Here is a 21,815-nt window from a genome sequence, read left to right as displayed (position 1 = left end):
TCCTTCAATATTTAACCATCTTGTTTGCATGGGGGAAGGGAGGGGCTCTCACCAGAGCCAAAAGAGAATCTCTGCTGATTTAAACCCAGTGTGCTTTGTACTCATAGAGAACTGAGTTTGGAGTGTAACATCTAGGTTCAAGCCCAGGCACTGTTCCTTGCTGGGTGACTTTGGGCAAGTCGCTCAGCGTCAAAAATTTTTCATCTGTAAAATGGGAGTGATGAGATACTCAGCCTGCAGGATACCTTTATCCAATGAGTTACTGAGTGAGAAGTGCTGGGTAAACGCTTGCTCTGAGGTCTAAATTGCTTCTGTTTGGCCAGGCACAGTGGCTCACGCCTGTAATCCAAGCACTTTGGGAGGCTGGGGCAGGTGGATCACCTGAGGACAGGCGTTTGAGACCAGCCTGGCCAATATGGTGGAACCCTATCTCTACTAAAAATGCAAAAATTAGCCAGGTGTGGTGGTGCATGCCTGTAATCCCAGCTACGCAGGAGGCTGAGGCAGGAGAATCACCTGAACTGGAGGTTGCAGTGAGCCAAGATCACGCCACTGTACTCCAGCCTGGGCAACAAGAGCGAAACTCCGTCTTGTGGGGGGGTTGGCGGGGGGAATTCCTTCTGTTTTCCCATATCTTGCTCATCTCAGAGCATTTCCTTAGCCTAGGGGGATCTCAAGGGGAGGGAAGAGAGCAGATTTGCCCCCCAGGGGACATTTGGCAATGTTTAGAGGTGTTTTTTTTCAGTTGTCACAGCTGCAGGTGGGCGTGCTAGCGGCATCCAGTGTGAGGAAGCCAGACAGGCTGTTAAGCATTCTATACATGTCTCTACACAGGACAGCCCCCCAGCCCCCAACAAAGATTAGCCCAAAACATCAGTAGTGCCAACCTTGGGAAACTCTGGGCCTCGCCAAATCCATAGCCCGGTGTTGAAAAGTTCTCAGTGTCTGCGTGCTTTAGAGATAATTATCATCAAGCTGAACTTTCTCCAGTAACCAACCTTCTTCTTTTCCAGAAAGTACACATTCTGTGCCCACCCATGGTCCTTGGGAGGTGGGATGGCCCAAGGTTTAGGCGATCTTTGTGTGTTTCCAGTGGAGTCCAGCCCTCCCAAGGATAAGGCAAGGTGTTTCCTGGCTTCCTCCTCCAAGGGTCTGCCCAGGAGCCTCCTGCAACCTCTCTGGCTCCTGCCCAGGCTGCACCATCTGCCTGGGGCACTTGTCATGGACCTGAGCCGGCTATTCTGGAGAACTAGCAGAGGCAAAGAGAGGACTAAATATAATGGGGAGAAGTGAAGAAGAGGCCAGCTGCTGGTCTGGAGGATGGCATACGGGGCTGCAGCCTGGCATTTTATTTGGTTTCCCCCCAGACTGGCAGCATTCATGCCCAAAGCACTAGATATTGTCCATTTATAAGTTCAGATGAAAATTGAGTTGTTCTTGGTGGCAATTTTTAGTGACTGGTATCAAGGGTTGTGAAATCCTGTTTTCAGCTCTTCATGGCCAGTCTAAACTGGAACATTCAAAAACATGCTTAGCACACTTACAGAACTTGTTGAGAACACTCAGGAAACTCAGCTAGAGGCAGAGCACATGGTCACTGTGGTAGAACTTGCAGTGAGACCTCAGTTATCTAGAACCTGGCCAACCACATACTTGATTGACCTCACTAGATTTCTTTGTGGCACCAAGTGAAAAGAACGGGCTAATGTTGGGAATGAAGTTTAAATAAACAACAACAGTTTTAAAAATCTTTGAAAATGCCGGGGTGTAGTATATTCAGTGTACATCCCGAGTTCCTTTTGTTTGTAACTCTTTGATTCCAAGCTTTAGAAAATTACAATTATAGGCTAATTTTTTTTTACTACCACTAATCGTAATATAATCGAATTATATGTCTTTCAAGCAGAGTCAACAACTGCTCAGTCTCTTTTTTAAAAAAAATAGAAAACACTTGTCATCTTAAAGACCTTCAGGCAACTTAAGATTCAATACAACAAAGAAAAAATTGTCTTGCTGTTCTTAACCTACCAAAGCAGGAAAGTAGACGCACATGTGTTTTACAAACATCATTGGAAGAAGGTTGGCAATACCAGCTTGGTTGCAAGGAAAGAGGCAATCGTGAGGCCTCCTTCTCACACTTCAGTAATTTGCTGAGTGATCTTGAACAAGGATCTTAATGCATCAGAGTCTGTTTCCTCAACCCCAAAATGAAGGGATTGGACCAGATGCCCTCAAGGTTCCTCAAGGGTCAGCTGTCACAGTTCTCCAAAGTGAGTTTTCAGGCAGACATAGAGTTAGCCAGTGTCGCCTCACCAGGACATTTTGTTTTCTGAACATTGGGCCTCTGTGGTTTGTCACATACACCCAGGGAACTGGGCCCATAACTCCCTGAAGAACTTCTGCCCAGAACAAAGGATGCTTTGGATTTGACTGTGTGTACCAAAGGGAGTAAGTGAACCCCCAAATCAAACATCCCTCTTGGCAGACGGTGTTTTCAGGGCTTTCTTATTTGTTCCTTTATTAAGCAGTTATCCCGGGACGGTCCATTACATGGAAGAAATAAAGGCATGTTCTAATACTTGCGTATTAAAGAGCAGCAGAAAGAGAGCTCTCAAGGTGAGCTTATAGTTCAAAGGCCAAATGGAACTGATGCAAGGAGACTTTCAAGCCACAAGCAGATTTTTTTTCTGCCTTCCCAGAAGGTCTGATGGAGTGAGCACTTCACCCAAACTTGAAGTCACTCAAGTCTTGCTTTTATTTTGAACCAGAAAAAAAGAAAAAGAAAACCCACGTAGAATGCAAAATTTAAGTAGAGTATAAAGATTTTAGGGCCGGGCACGGTGGCTCACGCCTGTAATCCCAGCACTTTGGGAGGCTGAGGTGGGTTGATCACAGGTCAGGAGTTCAAGACCAGACTGGCCAACATGGTGAAACCCCATCTCTACTAAAAATACAAAAATTTAGCCGGGCGTGGTGGCGCGCGCCTATGATCCCAGCTACTCAGGAGGCTGAGGGAGGAGAATCACTTGAACCCTGGGGGCAGAGGTTGCAGTGAGCCAAGATTGTGCCATTGCACTCTAGCTTGGGTGACAAGAGTGAAACTCCATCTCAAAAAAAAAAAAAATTTAATTGCAGGTGAGTGAACATGGGGATAGTAGGGTAGCTTGACTGCTGTCAAAGGGAAAGAGATGGGGAGGATACGAAACTATGAGGGCAGAGGGGCATATTTGCTACAGCATGTATGTTCTGGGAACATGTGTGTATGTACCAGTGTGGGTTCAGGACATTCACTGGCAACCCCAAGATCTAAAACAGCTCCTTTTTGTCCATTAAACATAGCAGATGGGAAATGTAAAGATACAGAATAAATTGAGGCGAAATGTATGCCAGAGGTTTGGTTTTTGAGTTATTAATATGCTACTTGGGGCTACTTTGAAAAATGAATATTAGATGAGTATTTGGGGGTAAGTTCACATTTTATGCAAATTGACTCCAAGGCCTCTAGGTAGGTTGTCCTTCTGAAATGACTAAGTCTTATCCAGCTTCAAGATCTGGGCATAGGGGTATGCCCCATTTAGAATTAGGGAAAAGAATCTGAGTCACACAGCCTGGCTTCACTTTATATTAACTCTGGGAAAAGTTAGGAAAGTTGGGTAACCTCTCAGGTGCTCTGTTTCTCAATCCATCTATGGAGATAATGATACTTACAAGTTAATTGGGAAAACTGGTGGTGGAGTCAGTGCATCAGTCAGCTAGTGTTGCGTAACAAAGCACTCTAAAAATCTAGCAGCTTAAATCCATTGTTTATGCTCACTCATGCTTCTGTGGCTTACCTGGGCTTGGTTCCTTGCCACAGATTTGGCTTAGGTCGGCTCCACATTTCATTTCTGGGCCCAGCCTATGGGGCAGTAGCTGCCTGGGGGTGGGCGAGTGGGAGAGGGAGGTCCCATGATGATGGCAAAGGTACAAGAGGACAGGTAGAGACATACAATGGCAGTCTGTCCCTTCTGCCCACATTCCATTGGCCAATGCAAGTCAATAGTCTACCCCAAAGTCACGGGACAAGAAAATACATGCCACTCATAGTAGGAGGAGTGGCAGAGCCACAGAGCAAAAAGTGTGGCTGCGGAGAGGGGTGACTAATTCACTCTGTCACAGTCATCAAGTGGCCAACACAGTACCTGGCACGTAGCAGCAGTCATTTCCACCTCTGTTGTTACTATTACTACTCAATGGGCAAGTTGAAAAAGAAAGTTTGTCTGAAAGTGACTAGAAAGTTCAGTATTAAGAGCATGTGTGTGTATTAAATAAAATAGGTTTCAACTGAAATATGATAATGTTAACAAATTTACTCTTTGTTCGCTTCTATGGCCCAGTTAACTGGCACAGTGCTTGGGATATGGTAGGTGTTCAATAACTATGCAGTGATTGATGAATGGTCACTTTTAATAATGGTGATGCAGCATGGGATGACAGAAAAAGCGTTGTTCATCCTACCTGCCCCTATCTCCCATGGATCAGCCCTGGTCTGGGTTTGAATTCTGGCTCTGCCATTTGCAAGTTATATAACCTTGGCAAGCCTCCTGAGTTCTCTGAGCTGGGCGAGGGTCCTGGGGGTGTTGCCGTTTCTGCATGCTCACATAGCTGTCGTGTGCCTGGCACGTAGTTCATGCTGAATAGATCTTGGCATGTTTCTGGAACGTATGTGCTGTGCTCCTCACCTTCTCCCCAGCCTCTGTGTTATCCCACAAATGGCTGTGAGTGGCTGACCGGTGGAAGTGCAGATGTGAGTAGCACTTGGCATGAGGTGGGCCCCAGCCCCACCCTCTGTCCTTGGGGTGCACTCTGGCAGGCTTCACCTTCACCATCAGCGTTGGGCTCTGGCATGGCCACATCCTTGGCTGTGGCTCTCACCACCATTTTGGGACACTTTACGGGTCCCACTTGAAGCCAATGGGAGGAAACCTAATTTCCTGCCACAGGAAATTGTTCTGCTAGGGAAGAATATATTTAAGGATTAAAACCTTCTGTCAGAGGAACTTGAGGGAGTTGCTAGAGAACGACCTTTGGGGGTCTCTCATCAGGAAGCCAGTGGGTGTGGGAGAGATCTCAGTCATAGATGGGGAGGAGGCCCAATGGCAGGTTCCTGAGACTGTCCTCCTAATGCCAGCAGCTGGTCTTGGGCTGGGAGGAAGGGCTGGGCCAGGGAGAAGAGTGGGTCATAAATAGACCATTTTCTGCACCCAAGCATATTTATGGTAACATCAGCTCAGAATTAAGGCTTATTTATTGGATTTACTTAATGGGCCCAGTGCCCTATAAGGCTTGGGACACATCAGCTATATTAAATCCAGAAGCTGAAACTCCCAATTCACTCTTATTATTTTGGTAAGGATTGCTATATATTTTTGAGTGGGGCAGAGGGAGAAAGAAAGAACAATGCCAGGGCTCTGGGCAGCCCAGACTCCGAACCAAGAGGAGTTGTTGCTGATGCGTAAAAATGAATGAGATGTCTTACCTGTCGTGAGTTTGGGAATTGCATGGCCCAGAGAAGCAGGGGCATGGTCCAGATGACTTTTAGGAAGTAATGCCAAGCCAGACTGGTGGTCGTGTGCTCACGAGCTGGAGAGTGAAAGGTGCCTGTCTTCTTGCTATCAGAACCCAGCCTGGCAGCCAGGAGTGCTGGCCGCTTGGCATGGCCCTGATACAGACTGCTGTGTGATCCTGCGACATGCACTTTGCCTCTCCAAGGTATGGGTGTACAGTGAGGTGGTACCATTGAAAGATGTGCCTTATTATCCACACAGCGTTGTGGTGAGAATGATCTGAGATAAGGAACACAGAAGCCTTGTGAAAATTCAAAGCACCAGACAGACATGAGGACTCACTGTGACCCTCCTGACTGTGCACCCAGATGGCCGAAGCAGGGAAAGAGATGTGTTGTTGAGGACCTACCGTGTTCCTTACTTTGCCGGGCACTATCATAGTAAAGAGGCAGTAATAGTTACATGACAATACTGACAATAGATTCCTGCCACTTTCTGGAATATCTTTCTGCGTAGTGTCTGTTCAAATCATATATCTCTTTTTTAAAAAATTGGATTGTTAATATTGAGTGTTCTTACTAATATTTCATTTTTAAATTTTTTTAATCCCTCTGGGGGAAAAGAATTTTTTTTTTTTTTAAGACAGGTTCTCACTCTGTTACCCAGACTGGAGTGCTATGGTGCAGTCACAGCTCACTGCAGCCTCAACCTCCTGGGTTCAAGAAATCCTCCCATCTCAGCCTCCCGAGTAGCTGGGACTATAGGCATGGGTCACCACACCCAGCTAATTTTTCTATTTTTTGTAGAGATGGGGTTTCACCATGTTGGCCAGGCTGGTCTCGAATTCCTGGGATCAAGTGATCCACCTGCCTTGGCTTCTCAAAATGCTGGGATTACAAGTGTGAGCCACCACATCCAGCCAGTGTTTCAGATGAAAAGTATTAAGACCAAGACACTAAGTGATTTTTTTCACCTTTGTACAGTTAGCAAGTACTGAACCGTTATTTAAACTCAGGCTTATTAAGTCCATTGCCTTTTTTTGGAATGGTGGTATAATTTATAAATAATGAGCCTTGCATATTTAAAGTGTGCAGTATGACAAATGATGATATATGTATATACCTATAAAACCACCATAGCAGTAAGAGAATAAACATAACCTTTACCCCCAAAAAAGTTTCCAAGTGCACCTTGGTAATTGCTCCCTCCAATCCCTACTCCCTCCCTGTAACTCCCTCTGTCCCCAGGCAATGACTTATCCCTGCTTTCTGTCACTAGATTAAGATTAGTGTGCCTTTTACTTTAGTTTAAATTACCTTATAATTTTACACCAACAGAATCATGCCTGGCTTCTTTCACGCAGTATCATTAATTTAGATTCATTCATAGTGTTGCATGTATCAGTAGTTCATCCTTTTTTATTACTGAGTTGTATTTCTTTGTATGGATATGTTATAGCTCATTCATCTGTTAATACACGTGGAATAGTTTTCAATTTGGGGCCATTATATTCATGCACAAGTCTTTGGACATAGGCTTTTATTTCTCTTGGGTAAATACTTTGAAGTGGAATGGTGGATCATATGGTAGGCTTATGGTTTTTTAGCTTTTTAAGAAACTTCCAAATGTTTGAGGGATGAATATCCCAATTACCCAGATATGATCATTACACATTGTATGCTTGTATCAAAATATCGCAAGTACCCTATAAATATATATAGCTACTGTGTATCCCCCAAAATAAGATATTTTAGAAAGGAACTTCCAAGCTGTTTTCCAAAATAGTTGTACCATTTTACATTTGCAGCAGCAGTGGAAGGGAGTTCCAGTTGCTCCACATCCTTGCCAATGCATGGCATGATCAGGCTTTTTAATTTTAGCCATTCTAATAAGTATGTAGTCCTATCTCATTGTGGTTTTAATTTGTGCTTCTCTAATGACCAACGTTGTCAGGCATCTTTTCATATGCTTGTTGTCTTCATATCTTTCTGGGTAGTGTCTATTGAAATCATGTATCTCTTTTTTAAAAGATTGAATTGTTGGCTGGGTGCAGTGGCTCACGCCTATAATCCCAGCACTTTGGGAGGCTGAGGCAGGTGGATCACAAGGTCAGGAGTTCGAGACCATCCTGGTTAACACAGTGAAACCCTGTCTCTACTAAAAATACAAAAAATTAGCCGGGCGCGGTGCCGGGTGCCTGTAGTCCCGGCTACTCGGGAGGCTGAGGCAGGAGGCGGAGCTTGCAGTAAGCCAAGATCACAGCACTGCACTCCAGCCTGGGCGACAGAGCGAGATTCCATCTCAAAAAAAAAAAAAACAGAAAAAAAGATTGAATTGTTAATATTGAGTTTTCAGAGTTCTAGAAACAGGTCTATTATCAGATATACGCTTTGCAAATATTTTCTGTTAGTTAGTGCTTGCCTTTTTATTCGTTTAACAGTGTCTTTCAAAGACCAGAAGCTTAAATCTTTATGCGGTCTGATTTCTTTTTTTTTTATGAAGTGCTTTTTGGTGTAGTATCTGAGAAATCATTGTCTATCCCAAAAAGTCACAAAGATTTTCTCCTGTTTTCTTCTAGAAGTTTTAGAGTTTTAAGTTTCACTTCAGTTTGTTTTTGTATAGGGTACAATGTGTAGTTTGAAGATTATCTTTTTTACATATCCAGTTGTTACATCACCATTTGTTGAAGACTGTCCTTGCTCCACTAAATTGTCTTTGGACCTTTGTTGAATCCAGTTGTCCATATATGTGTAACTATTTCTGGACTCTGTTGGGTTCCATTGATCCGTTTGTCAGTCCTTGTGCCATTACCATACTGCCTTGATTACTGTAGCTCCCTTGCTTTTAAAAGTTTAATTAATATCCAAGTGATTCATGTATGATTAATACTACTTTCAAGGCAAGAGGGCCACCCACTTCTATCACCTAGATGGAGCTTACCTCCACAGCCCCATTCTCCCCCGCTGCTGCCCTGAGCTTTTCTCCAAGGCCTTCTCTTGCAGAAGAGGCTATGATGTCCAGCTGGCCATTTTTTGGGACTTTTGTCAAACACTGAAGAGCAAATGTGGCCACTTCCCTAATCTGTGGGCACCCAGTGGCTTTGCAGGAGAAGGAGAACAGCTGAATAATTCTCTGTTCCCGCTCACCACTTCCCACTCTCCCTTTTACTCCTGTTCAACCCCCAGCTCACCCTACTTATCCAGGGCTGGGTTTGGGGAGTATCTCCTGTGATATAGAATAATAATGCTAATTTGTGGGTGTTTATGAAGCACTTTCAAATGGAAACCAAGCTTCATGAGGTCGGGGGGCAGAATACCCCATTTTATAGATGAGACAACTGAGTGTCCTAGGAAGCTCATGAGCTGCCCAGTGTCTCCCAGCTAGGAGAGTAGAACCCTCCTTGACCCCAGGTCTTATGACTCCACATCCGCCAGTCCTTTTATACCTCAGGGACGAGTCCCAGGCTGTCTTCTAGATCTGCCTGGTAATTACTGTTTTTCAGCTGTAGGGCTTCCTTGTTCTGGGGCCCCACGGGAGGAAGGTAATTACATCCTTCAAGATGCCCTTAGTCAGCAGCTCTGGGTCAGTTCCTGTGACCAAGCCCAGCTATGACCTTTGTTTGTCCTTTCCCCTTCCCAGGCCAGTGGCTTGGAGAGTGTGATTGGATCCCTCTGTTTCTCTCTTCGGTTGGTGCTGTTGGTGGCATCTGGCCAGCCCCTCCTTCACAGAGTGCCCATGAATTCTCCACCCGCCTCGGCCTCCCAAAGTGGTTTTGGTGATTATTTGATTAATGTCAGTCTTGCCCAGTGGAGTGGAGGGTCCATGCAGACAGGGACCACTTTGCTGGCCTTTTCTCATGGTGAAGTCTCTTTCCTTACCACTGTATCCTTAGTGCCACACATAATAGGTGCTCATTAAATATGTGTTAAATAAGGTACTCCATTTTAGTGGCACCTCCTCACCTGTCTAATACCAGACACTATCTGAAGTTTTACGTCCCTCCAGAAGCCTTCTGCCTCCCAGCCTTGCCCATAGCTGACGATGCTTTTGCCGTCCCAAGCTCCCCAGTCGTCCTTTCCTGTAAGCCACCCAGACTCTCGTCATCCAGATCACCTGGGGATTTCACAAAGGGAAAGATGCTGATTTAGTAGGTTGGGGTAGGCGCTGAGAATGTACATTTTTAACAAACTTCCCTGAACCTCTGCTGCTGGTCAGGGACCACACACTGGCCTGGCTTGAGAGGTCAGGGCACCGGGTCATAGCTGCTTGGCCAAATCACCATAGGAGACATGGTTCACACAGGGTCACGGCACTGGCCAATTGTAGGTAGGCACAGTAGTGTGTGCCTGCAGTCCCAGCTACTTGGGAGGCTGAGCTGGGAGGATCACTTGAGCCCGGGAGGTGGAGGTTGCTGTGAGCTGAGATCACGCCACTGCACTCCAGCCTGAGTGACAGAGCAAGACCCTGTATCAAAGGTAAAAAAAAAAAAAAAAAAAAAAAAATCCCTTTAATTTCCCTCTTTCCCTCTCTGCTCACCACAAAAAACTAAAAAAGAGAGAAAGGAGGGGCCGGGCACGGTGGTTCACGCCTGGAAATCCCAGCACTTTGGGAGGCTGAGGTGGGCGGATCACAAGGTTAGGAGATTGAGACCATCCTGGCTAACACAGTGAAACCACATCTCTACTAAAAATACAAAAACAAAATTAGCTGGGTATAGTGGCGGGTGCCTGTAGTCCCAGCTACTCGGGAGGCCGAGGCGGGAGAATGGCATGAACCCGGGAGGCGGAGCTTGCAGTGAGCCGAGATGGCGCCACTACACTCCAGCCTGGGCAACAGAGCGAGACTCCGTCTCAAAAAAAAAGAGGAGGAAAGGCAAGTTTTCTTTTTTCCCCCTGACTTTCTAATGTGCAAGGGAAGACCTGAGTGAATGAGGGGAGGCAGCCTGTGTACTTCGTCACTCTTCTTTGGATCACTGTAGTCCTCATATCTGTGCCTGAAGAACTCTCATTGTCCTCCCCAGCCCTGTCCCCTTTCCATACCTCTGGGCTGAGTAGGAAGCCGATGAGTGGCTCCTGAACCTTTTCCAAGCACAACTGAAGTGCGGGCCCTTCCCGTGGAACGCCGCTCCCTGAAGAGCAGTACAAAGTTGGGGAACCCACTGGGGACTGGTGGGTGAGGCCTGCTCTGCCAGCTGGGGGTCCTCTCAGGGGGCCTTTGTTGTCTTCTCCTGAGATCCCTCCCAGCACTCAGAGCTAGCAGTGCTCTGATCTCCTGGACCTCTGGATCTAGGAGAAGTGAGGGGAGGGAGAGCTTTCCAAGTGTCTGAAAGTAGGAGGCCGGACTCTGTAGAAAGCAAGCGCAATCCACATTTCCCTCTCTTTCTGCCCCTCCCCATCCTGGCAGGTCCCTGGATGGCCGGTTGCAGGTGTCCCATCGGAAGGGGCTCCCTCATGTCATCTACTGCCGCCTGTGGCGATGGCCGGACCTGCACAGCCACCACGAGCTGCGGGCCATGGAGCTGTGTGAGTTTGCCTTCAATATGAAGAAGGACGAGGTCTGCGTGAATCCCTACCACTACCAGAGAGTAGAGACACCAGGTATGCTGCCTGGCCCGCCTGTGGGGACAGCAGGTGCTGGGGGTCATCACCTCTCCCCCGCTCCCCATCCCCCCTAGGGTCTGCGGTGCACTTGGGGGTGCGGGGACTTTGGTGCTGGTCTGGCATCGACACTGAGCCACCTCTGCTCTGTCTCCCCCGGACAGTTCTACCTCCTGTGTTGGTGCCACGCCACACAGAGATCCCGGCCGAGTTCCCCCCACTGGACGACTACAGCCATTCCATCCCCGAAAACACTAACTTCCCCGCAGGCATCGAGCCCCAGAGCAATATTCCAGGTAGGCACGTGGGCGGCACAGGCTGGCCTGGGAGGCAGGGGCAGCGGTCAGCCCCGACATCAGTCCTGTGGCCCCAATCTCTGCCCCCTGGCCGTCCCCCGCTCACCCACTCTTTGCGCACAGCTCTGGCCTGAGGGCCCCTGACTCAGAACCGCATCCCTGTTGGGAGAGGACCCATGACCTCAGCTCCCCCCTCACTAGTGATGCTTTTCTTGGCATAGAGGAGCAGCATGACCCTTCTGCCCGGCCTTGGTGCAGTCATTTATTTTGGAAGCGGAAATAGCAACACTGTTTCTCTCACCACCCTTGAGGCCCGGACTGGCGTTCAGTCCCAATAGACTGGGGGTCTGCAGAGGCGGGGAGTGAGCTGAGGGCCAGGCAGCAAGTGCGGAGAGCTGGCTCTGTAAATCCGCCTGGGCATCAGGCCTCGGTGAGGGGCTCCAACCTGGGTGGGAATTGAAGTGACTTTGAGTTTTCACTCTGCAGGGAGAAATGGGCTTTGCTGTCAAAGACTGCAAATGCTTTTAGAAGCCCCTCATTTACATGCAAATAATGTGTGAATCACCAGCACTTTCAGACTCCAGGAAAGCTGTGCTTGGCAGCACTTGGGCTAGTCACTTTTGCTTGCTGGGGCAGTAATCCTGCTGCGTTCCTCTTAGAGCATTCTAATTTGGACGTGAGGTTCATCCTGGGTTAGTTTACTGGGCTGAGGTTGGCTACAGGCCTGTGTGCTTGGGTCAGAGTGTTAAGGAGAGACCCACTGTCCAGCCTTCTCAGATCCTTTGCGGGTAGCCCTGGCGTCCCGGGGGTAAGTCAACTACTCCCTGTTCAAAGAGCAAATCTTGGAGGGCTTCAGTCAGGGTCTGGGGGAGGTTTCAGAGAAATAGATCACACTGTCTTTGCCATCATTGAACTTGCAACCTAACTGCTGAGCGAGGACACATCCCCTAGAGACAACAAATAATAACACCCAGTCTGCACAGGAGAAGATAGTAGGGACCAAAGGGTGGGTCTGAGCCTGCAGATCTTCAGAGGACAGAAAGGGGTGAGGCGGAGGCAAGTCCGGACGCCTCCCTGGAGGGGGTGGGGCTTAACCTTCACCTTGAAGGACCAGGATAAGTTAGCCTGGCAGAGGCTCTAGGAGTACACATTTCAGACTTGGGAGTTGATCCGGTCCTGCGTGAGCAAAGGCAGTTATGATCCAAGTGGGAGTCAGAGGTGGACAGGGGCGAGGACAACAGAACCAAGAGCTGGAACCTCTACTTCGAGACCTGGAGCCACGGATGCTAGCATCATGGTGTGCATGTGTGATGTGTTTGCGAAAGGTGTCTCAGAGCCAAGCTGTGAAGGCCTTTTAACGGACCACCTTCCTTCTGATTCCCAGAGACCCCACCCCCTGGCTACCTGAGTGAAGATGGAGAAACCAGTGACCACCGGATGAACCACAGCATGGACGCAGGTCAGTCATGCAGGGACATGCTCTTATTCTTAACTGATTAGCAGCTAGTAGGTTCATCCCTTCCATCCCTTCCTCTTTGCCCCCTCCCTCCCTCCCTCCTCTCTCTGTCTCCAGTATTTGTAGAGTAACCGCGATGTGCAAGGGGCAGGGCATAGAAGAGGGTCCGAGCTGCTCACAGATGGTGGGGGAGATTGACAGGACAGCCAGCAGTCACTGGGCCATCTCGTGTAAGCCCTGATGGAAGATGCCGCATGGCACCAGGCACATAGCAGGGCCACTTCACCCGGTCTGGGGAGGAGCAGCATCTTGCAGTCCAGGTTTTTCCCTAGGTTGAGTCTTGGTGATGTGTAAGTATTAGCCAAGCTGTCAGAGTGGGCAAGGGGTGTGCCAGGCAGAGTCATGGGGGTTGGGCAGGACAGCCTGGTGCATTCTGGGGACAGTAAGAGCTCAGTGTGTCTGGAGTCCAGAGAGTGTCCAGCACAGGGAGCTCAGCGTGGCTGGAGGATGCACTCTCTCCAGTGGGGAGAAGATGGGAGGGTCCGCCACACAGGGGTCCGAGTGTGGTGGACCTTCAAGCTAGCCAGACCACTTGGCATTTAGTCAGGGCTGATGGGAACCACTGCAGGCTGTAAGCAGGACCTGTGCCTTAGTGAGATGTCACCAGCAGCAGGGTGGAGAGTGGCCTCGATCACCTCAGGCAGTCATGTGGGAGGCAAGAAGAGGCTGAATGGAACCAATGCCTCTTCTGATGACCAGTGGAGACCCCTGAAGCCAATATTTTTGTGTGACAACCACATGTGATGTGTGTGCTCCTGCCATGAGGGGCAGAGTTTAGTTCTCTCCTGCTACATCTCCAGATGTTTCCCATATCATTTGTTGTAGGACCAAATTGGCTCCAGACCAGCAGCTTCTTGAATTGAACCCCAGCTGCCACACAGAATGTGTACTGAGTTGTGTGTGGTTGGGAGAGGGGGAGAAGGGGAGAGGGAGCCACGCAGATGTTCCATTCCGGTGGTGGGCATGCCTTGTACACACAGAGCCGCTAGACACAGTGGAGCCACCTGCCCTCGCACATAGCCCAGGAGAGAGACTGTGCAGTTCCTTCCCTCATCTACCCCAGACGGAGTCTCCCTCTGTTGCCCAGGCTGGTGTGTAGTAGCGTGATCTCAGCTCACTGCAACCTCTGCCTCCTGGGTTCAAGCTATTATCCTGCCTCAGCCTCCCAAGTAGCTGGGATTACAGGCAATGTAGCACCATGCCCGGCTCATTTGTGTATTTTTAGTAGAGACAGGGTTTCGCCATGTTGGCTAGGCTGGTCTCAAACTCCTGACCTCAGGTGATCTGCCCGCCTCAGCCTCCCAAAGTGCTGGGATTACACCGCACCCAGCTGAGGTTGTGCAATTCCTGAGAGACCGAAAGAGACTCGCATGTACGTTGTAGTTGCTGAAATCCAGCCTGGACATCGTGGCACTTTTGGGTTGAGCACACCCAGTAAAACACACCCACCCGGCAGAGTGACTAGCAGCTCGAACCAGCCGGAATGCATCGAAGACCTTCCTGTATCCAATGCCAAGTGACCGCTGCAAGCTTGCAGCTATTCAATGCAGGCGTGGGAAGCAGGCCAGCGGAGCAGCGTGTCTCCAGCTGCTGTGTTTCTTCCCACTCTGCACTCCCTCTTCCCTTTCTGCTGCTCTCCATATTTGCACAATGATTATTGTTACAAACAAACATGGACCAGAGGGGCTGGAGATTGGAAAGAGCAGCCCAGTTTTCACCCTGTCAGCTCTTGTTTCTTCTCCCTCCTCTTCCTCCCTGTGCCTCCCTTTACTCTGTCTCCTCTCCCTTCTTCCTTTCTTCTCATTAAGTGTGCCTGCAGGGCCCTGTTGTGAACATGAGTGATTTATCTAAAATAGAGACAGACCAGACTTGCGGACCCCAGCCAGTGTGTGGGTGGTGGGGGCGGGGGGCTCTCCTGTTTTAGTCTCTGTTCTTCAGAGTTGCCTGCTTGGATAGTCCAGTTGCTCACGGGCTTGGCTTCCCTGCCCGCCCGGGGTGTGGTTGTGTCTCAGGGCCAGAGGGTCACGTTGTTGTTCCCCATGTCCCTTCACCTACATCCGTGCCCTTTTAGACTTGCAAGAAGGCCCCTTGGACTTCCTAGGTCTTTGTGGTTCAGGCCACCACAAAACGGGACAAGCATTTATTGAGTGTCTACCATGTAGTGGTCATGGTGTAAGCATATTTATATGCACGGTCTTACTTAATTTTTACATGTCACACAGTAGATGATGATATCCTCATTTTATACCTGAGGAAAAAATTAAGGCTTATAGAAGTTAAACGGCTTAGCCAAACTCACATAGCTGATTCGTGGGGTTGTCTAGACCCTGTGACTGATTCTGTAACTCAGTTCTCTCAGTGAATATTCCACATCCCCCTTTGCGTTTGGGGTTACAGGGGAGAAGGAGAAATCCGTGGTTCTTCCCTTGCCCTCAAGGAGGTTACAGCTGAGTTGGGGCAAAAGAAGAGATTGAACAGCGCAAGGCAGCATTCACTTGAGGCCAGATGCTGGACCCAGTCTCAGGACTGATAGATTTCATGGGGTGGAATTAGACCCCATAGGGTGGTTAATAAATAAATAGTCTCCTTTTTTATTTTTATTTTTCTAAACAGTCTCACTGCTGCCCAGGCTGGTGTGCAGTGGTGCAAACACAGCTCGCTGCAGCCTCGATCTTCTAGGCTCAAGTAATTGTCCAGCCTCAGCCTTCACCACTTATGGCTAATTTTTTTTTTTTTTTCCTGTAGAGACGGGGTCTCCCTATATCGCCCAGGCTGGTCTCAAACTCCTGGGCTCAAGTGATCCCCCAGTCTCAGCCTCTCAAAGTGCTGGGATGACAGATGTGAGCCATTGCGCCAGGCCTCTGCAGCCTTCTTGATAGAGGAACAGAGGAAGGGGGACGAGCAGGATGCTGCTCTGGAAAAGTGTCCACTGTTTATTTTTGAAGGCTGATACCATGTGAGTTCTTTTTTTCTGGAGGTGAGAGGTGTAGAAAATGTAATAGAGTAAGAGTTGGGTAGATTTAGACTTTTTCCCACGTGCATCATCATCTTTTGCATAAGGTGTTTGTCTGGTTGCTGAGTTGCAGGGTTTCTGAGGCAGGTTTGTGAGTTTCCTGAAATTGATCTTTCCAGCACCTGAGCTGCTGCAGCCTCTGACCAAGATCAGTGGCTGGTGATGCTGGGGAGGCCTCAAGCCCCGCCTGTGTAGGAGGGCTGGCCTCCTGCTTCCTGGGTCTTTGCAGCTTGGGAGAAGGGCTTCCCTGCTCCTCTCATTTTCCTGAGGGCATAGTTAATAGGGCAGGTGGTGTAAGCTAAAGAAAAAAGGTGTCACCTATTATAGTTGAGAACTTAGCAGCCCTGAGGTGGGAGTCTTGGTTAGGATCATAAAACCATCCGAGACCTCTGAGATCATAATCATGAGACCTCTGAGATCATCCACTCAATCCATTCATTCCAGACAAGAAACTGGGGCCCAGGGAGGGAAAGTAGAGGCAAGGGTATGGGGTAGGCCTTCTCCTGGGACCCTCAGTCCGGGGTTTTCTTTCTGCTGTGTTGGGCTACCCCACCTTGATATGTAAGTGTTTAGTAATTTGGCTCTCCAGGCCAAGAATCTTTTGTGAAGTCTCACAGCTGTGTCTCACCTCGCAGGTTCTCCAAACCTATCCCCGAATCCGATGTCCCCAGCACATAATAACTTGGGTGAGTATCTCCTCGTGCACACAACTGGAACCCCCTCTAGCTGCAGCCCTGGCGAGTCGCCAGTGTGGGGAGGGGGCCCTGAAGGTAAGGCTCTCCCCCAACCCCTACCATCAGCCCAGCTCAGCCCATCAGGTTTCTGGTTACGGTGATGTTGAGGTCACCACAGAACGGGGAAACTTGAGAACAGTGGTGGCAGGAAAGGCAACCATATGCCGGGTTTGTATTCCCCCTGGGGGGCGGGTAGACGTGAGTGAATTAAAATTCCCCCAAACCTTATGCCCAGGAGAACAAGGGTCTCTGGTCAGCTAAGTATACGTGTGCGGTTTGGTGCAAAGCCACGGACAGCCGTGCAGACTCCAGCCCCCTGATATTTATAGACCTGTTTCAGATATACTTATTTGAGTGTTTCATCTTACAATTGTGTAATTTTTCTTAAAACAGCAACATATAAGGAATTTGAAAATAAAGTCAAGCTGCACATAATCCCACCACCCTAACATAACTGTCTATGTGTGATCACAGTCCTGATGTTTGTGCATCAGGCATATATATCTCTGTGCCTTGCCACTGAGATCATAGTGCATATCTGGTGTTTTCATTCTCTTTTCTCCTTATGTTATTTTGTAAACACGTTTCCGTATTTAGGTGTGTTGTTTATCGTTGTGCGTTATCTCATGATGTTTTGGAGTGGAGGGTCCATTGTTTCCGCAACATCCCTCCATGGTTAGACTGCTGGATCAGTTTTTCCAAGACTCACTTTTCTAACCCAGTAGGGTCCTTCAGTTCTTCAGCTTTGGCACGGAACCTGCCAAAGGGCTTAAAACAAATAAAATATCCATTTAGTTTTTATTGAGGGGAGTTTTTTATATTCTGGTCTGGTAGTTTTAGAAAATGTAAGTTGGATTTTGTTTGGGACTTTATTGCTGAGGCTCAGGAAAAGAAATAGTTAATATTTCTTGGCGAATCAAAGTGGATTGGACTGGTTTTTGTGCCCATTTGCTTCCAGACCTTGACTGACAGCGTCAGATGAAGAAACTCATCATTTGGAATATTAGGAGATGCCTGAAACTCTTTAGAACAGGCTGACCTGGGCAGTGTGGGATGTGACTTTGGGGGATCTGTTTTAACATTTTTGTAAAATAATATCACCGTGAGTGCCGGGCTTTGCAGAGGGAAGGTCACATTCCTGATATGAAAGGACTGAGTTATTAAAAACAAACTGAAGGCTAGAAGCAAAGTTAACACTTGAGAAATTAAAGGCCGTGATGGTGAACTTGACTCTGGGCTTTCAGCTTTTGAGATTGGCTGCTTTAGATTTATTTTCTGTGCATTTTAAAACCCTACTGGGGCCAAGGTAGCACTTTTAGTCAACAGCCTTCTAAGCAGACGCTTGCCTTTGAAACCGTAGCAGTCCCAGGGCAGCTTGGAGGTGGCTGATGCTGGACACGGTGCTCCAGACTGAAAGGTGGTCATTTGCTGTGAACTGCCCTCTAGATTGTGTAGAGTAGGATGAGGATGATGGGATGTTTCTTGAGCTCTGACCCAAGGCAGCGTCCTCTGTTGACATAATTCTCCCTCCCTACTACCCCTTCCTCAGGCAGCTTGCCTGAAAGTTGAGAATTCTTAGGTTATTTCTTCCAAAGGGAGGACCCTCCCCGAGCCTGGCCATCAGAGAATGAGTGCCACTTTGCACTGGCCTAGTTGCACCTCTGCTGGGAAGATGTGAATCAGGGGCGAGTCGCCCAGCGAGTCAGGGTTAAGATTCTGGGTAAGACACCGCGCTGACAGGCCTGGCTTCCCCTCTGCTTCATGAGCCCCTGTGCTCCCCTTCACCCATTCAAACCATTGACTTCATCCCTATCCAGAAGGTCACCTGGACTCTCAGTGTCATAGCTGGAAGGGGGTGAGATGGTGATGATGATGGGAAACATTTCTTGAGAGTTTGCTGTTTACTGTTATTCAGAGTGCTTCCTGCATGTTAACTTGATCCTTATAACTTTATAAGGCAGAAGCGTTGTGATTTTTGATTTTACAGATTAGGAAACCGGGGAACACATTGGTGAACTCATGTGTCCCAGATTCACAGCTAGTGAATGGAGAAGCTGGCTTTGAACTCAGGCCCTCTCACTCCAGAGCGTGCACTCCCATTGTGGCATGATACTGCCTTGCTGGGCCGTTTAGACCAGCTGTCCCCACCTTCCTCACTTGGAAGAACAAGGCTCAGGCAAGGCATTTGCTGACTTTTACATTGGAGACTAATGCTAGGCTGTGGCTCCCGGGAGGAAGCCCTGCCTACTTGTCTGCCTCTTCCTCTCTCCCTCATTCCCAGATACTTGTTGTCTGCATGCTGTTCAGGTGGGGGATTGGAAGAGGGACCACAGACCCAGCCATCAAGGCGCTACGGCCTTGTTGGGATCAATAAGGCAGGACCAAAAATGATTCTAAAACAAGAAGTAGGTGCAGATAAAGTACTCTGAGGGTTCAAGGGACAGAGCGATGGGATTCCAGGCTGGCCAGGCATCTCCTCTGTATTCATGTGCTCAGTCAACATTGGCTGAGTTCCCACTATGTACTGATGCTGGGGGCCAGAGCTGGGAGAGCACTAGGCATTTGCAGCCTAGGGGCGGGGGTGCAGCTGGAGGTGTCCATGTCCACATGTAATGCATTGTGCCAGGTGCCCAGGGAGCAAGTCCAGAAGAGGGAGGAATAGTATATGCCAAGGAGGAAAGTGTGGATGTAGTGGGGAGACATGGGAGAGGTTGTGCCGTGTGTGAGCAGGCCCTTGAAGGACAGATGGGACCCTGTGAGGCAGAGAAGGAGGGAAGGACATTGCAGGTCCAAGGGCAGGATGTGGTCTGAGGACAGCTGGCATAGTGGTTGGTTGTTGTCTCAAGAGGGACAAAGCGGGAAGAGGAGGCTGAAATGGCAGGTGGGGCACTGGGAAAAGACCCCTGAGTGTCTGCTTAGCGCCCTCTTGCCTGTAGAATAAAGTTGTTTGTGGGTTTTGAGTGGGGAGGTTTTCTGATGACAGCTTCATAAAGATTAATCTGGCCACCGTGTGGAATCTAAATTCTAGGGGAAATTACTGGAGGCAAAACAAAACAGAACAAAAACCCATTTGGACAGCTCTTCCTCTGGAGGAGGCTGAGATAAATGCTTTCGAGAAATGGTAGCAGAGCTGGGAGAATGCATTTGAGAGGGAATCATGGGCCTGAATGAGCAGGGTTTGTTGACCAGCTTTAAGTGGGATGATGGTGATGCCCCCATCAAGGCTGGACACCCAGGAAGTGGAATGGGTTGGGGGTGAAAGATGGTGGTGGGTTGCCTGTGCTTAACTGTGTCCAGGAAGCAGTTGGAAAGTCAGGAAAGCGGCTGGCGCTGGAGGCGCAGATTTGGAAACCATGAACACATGTGGCAGTCTTTCCCATAGTGGGGCCTGAGAGAAGGGGTTTGGTGGTTGAGTGTGGAAAGCCTGTATTGTGGCCCCTCCTGCAGCCCCCACTCAGGAGGGACTCACATGGCCTGTCTGAGGAGCCTGCAGCAGGAGGCCTGTCTGACCCAGCGTTCCTCCCATGCACTGATCACTGTTCCTGTACTTCTGTCTCACCGCCCCACTGCCCATCCTTAGATCTGACTCTGGAAACACCAATGAAGTCTGGCTGAAGTCATGCCAGTGGATGGATTTAGTGGAGAGGCCGACCCAGCTCAAGATGGAAAGACAGCCAGAGACACACTCGGGCAGGGGGGTTCCTTGGGGAAGGCTGAGGTCAGGGGGATGATGATGGGGTCACAGCAGCTCAGAGGGGAGGGAAGCCCTGAAGGACAGTGGCTACAAGCGGGCCCTGCAGAGATGCAAAATGAGATTTAAGAAGAAAGAGTCCTTGGATTTGGCATCAGGGGCTCAAGGGGGAGCTTTTAGGGAGCAGTGTGTGGAAGGGGAGGGGCTGCAGTCAGCAGTGCACTGAAGGGCAAGTAACAGTTGGGGAGGTGGAGGCACCCAGCAGCGCAGCCTTTGCGCTGACTCACAGTCGGTGCGTCCCAAACCCTAGGATGGAGGCAAGCACACAGGGAGCTCTTCCTAGGAAAAAATGGGGACATCTCAGGACATCTGATTATTTCTTTTAAAGAGATTATTATGAAATTACTGTACAAAAAGAAATAAAGCAGAGGACATCTGGTTTCTCCTTTCATTTCCTCCCCACTCCAGGTGTTAGCCCCAGGGCTCAGGTCTGGGGAAGGTTGAGCCTCCTTTGCCCCAGCAAAGCCACTTCTGGTAAGGGGCAGGGACTCCTGGTTGAGACTTGGCTCAGCATCCTGCCCCAGGCAGGCTCTCAGAGACCCTGGGACCTGGGACCGTTGTTTGCAGGGCAGGGGATATGAGCAGGTGATGTTCCTGTTATTACACAGCGCGCTGGGTGAGTCACCGAGAATTTCCTAGGCATATAAAGGCGGAAGGATTGGGGTAAGTGGAGGGGAAGGAGGAGGCAGGTGGAGGGAGGAAAAAGGTAGTGAGCTGGCTTCTGCCCGGTGAGTAAGTTGTTCCCTGCTTTAAAGTGAGACAATTAGGGCGGAGCCATGACTGAGGAAAATAATGTACCAGGGAGAGCCCTGGGGGAGCAGTTGAGCTGGAGTTAAAGGAGGAGATGGCCTCCAGAGTGCCAGTGGCAGGAGAGAGAGGCGGGGATGGGGCAGCTTGGAGTGAGAGGGACAGGGCAGCTTGGAGGTGGCTGATGCCAGACACGGTGCTCCAGACTGAAAGGTGGTCATTTGCTGTGAACTGCCTTCTAGATTGTGTAGACTAGGATGATGGGATGTTTCTTGAGCTTGGACCCCAAGGCAGCATCTCCTGTTGACATAGTTCTCCCTCCCTACTGCCCCTTCCTCAGGCAGCTTGCCTGAGAGTTGAGAATTCTTAGGTTATTTCTTCCAAACGGAGGACGCTCCCCGAGGGTGCCACTTTGCACTGGCCTAGTTGCACCTCTGCTGGGAAGGTGTGAATCAGGGGCAAGTTGCCCAGTGAGTCAGGGTTAGGATTCTGGGTGAGACTCCACACTGACAGGCCCGGCTTCCCCTCTGCTTCTTGAGCCCCTGTGCTCATGTGTGAGCACACGTATGGTGGCAGGGCAGCCCGAAGACCACAGGCCCTGAGGGTGGACAGCGG

At 49.2% G+C, this 21,815-nt stretch overlaps 1 protein-coding gene across 13 annotated transcripts in view; it reads left to right on the top strand.

Annotated features, from left to right (window-relative positions):
* The window catches only part of SMAD3 (SMAD family member 3), a 124,631-nt gene that overhangs the window by 87,138 nt on the left and 15,678 nt on the right, over positions 1–21,815 (top strand). For 11 of the 13 annotated variants that reach the window (XM_055278033.2, XM_055278031.2, XM_055278029.2 and 8 more), the window contains 4 exons: positions 10,950–11,143; positions 11,308–11,439; positions 12,824–12,898; positions 16,604–16,654. In XM_055278033.2, coding sequence (XP_055134008.1) covers positions 10,950–11,143; positions 11,308–11,439; positions 12,824–12,898; positions 16,604–16,654 — 452 coding nt within the window. Of the gene's footprint in view, positions 1–10,949; positions 11,144–11,307; positions 11,440–12,181; positions 12,737–12,823; positions 12,899–16,603; positions 16,655–21,815 lie in introns of those variants that run through there. The other 2 variants (XM_055278032.2, XM_055278037.2) reach the window with 2 other exon arrangements.

Source organism: Symphalangus syndactylus, chromosome 5 (assembly GCF_028878055.3).
Source record: "Symphalangus syndactylus isolate Jambi chromosome 5, NHGRI_mSymSyn1-v2.1_pri, whole genome shotgun sequence".
In the NCBI taxonomy this organism is placed as follows: Eukaryota; Metazoa; Chordata; class Mammalia; order Primates; family Hylobatidae; genus Symphalangus; species Symphalangus syndactylus.
The sequence above is the reverse complement of the archived record's forward strand: the minus strand, read 5'-3'. Positions and strand labels throughout refer to the sequence as shown.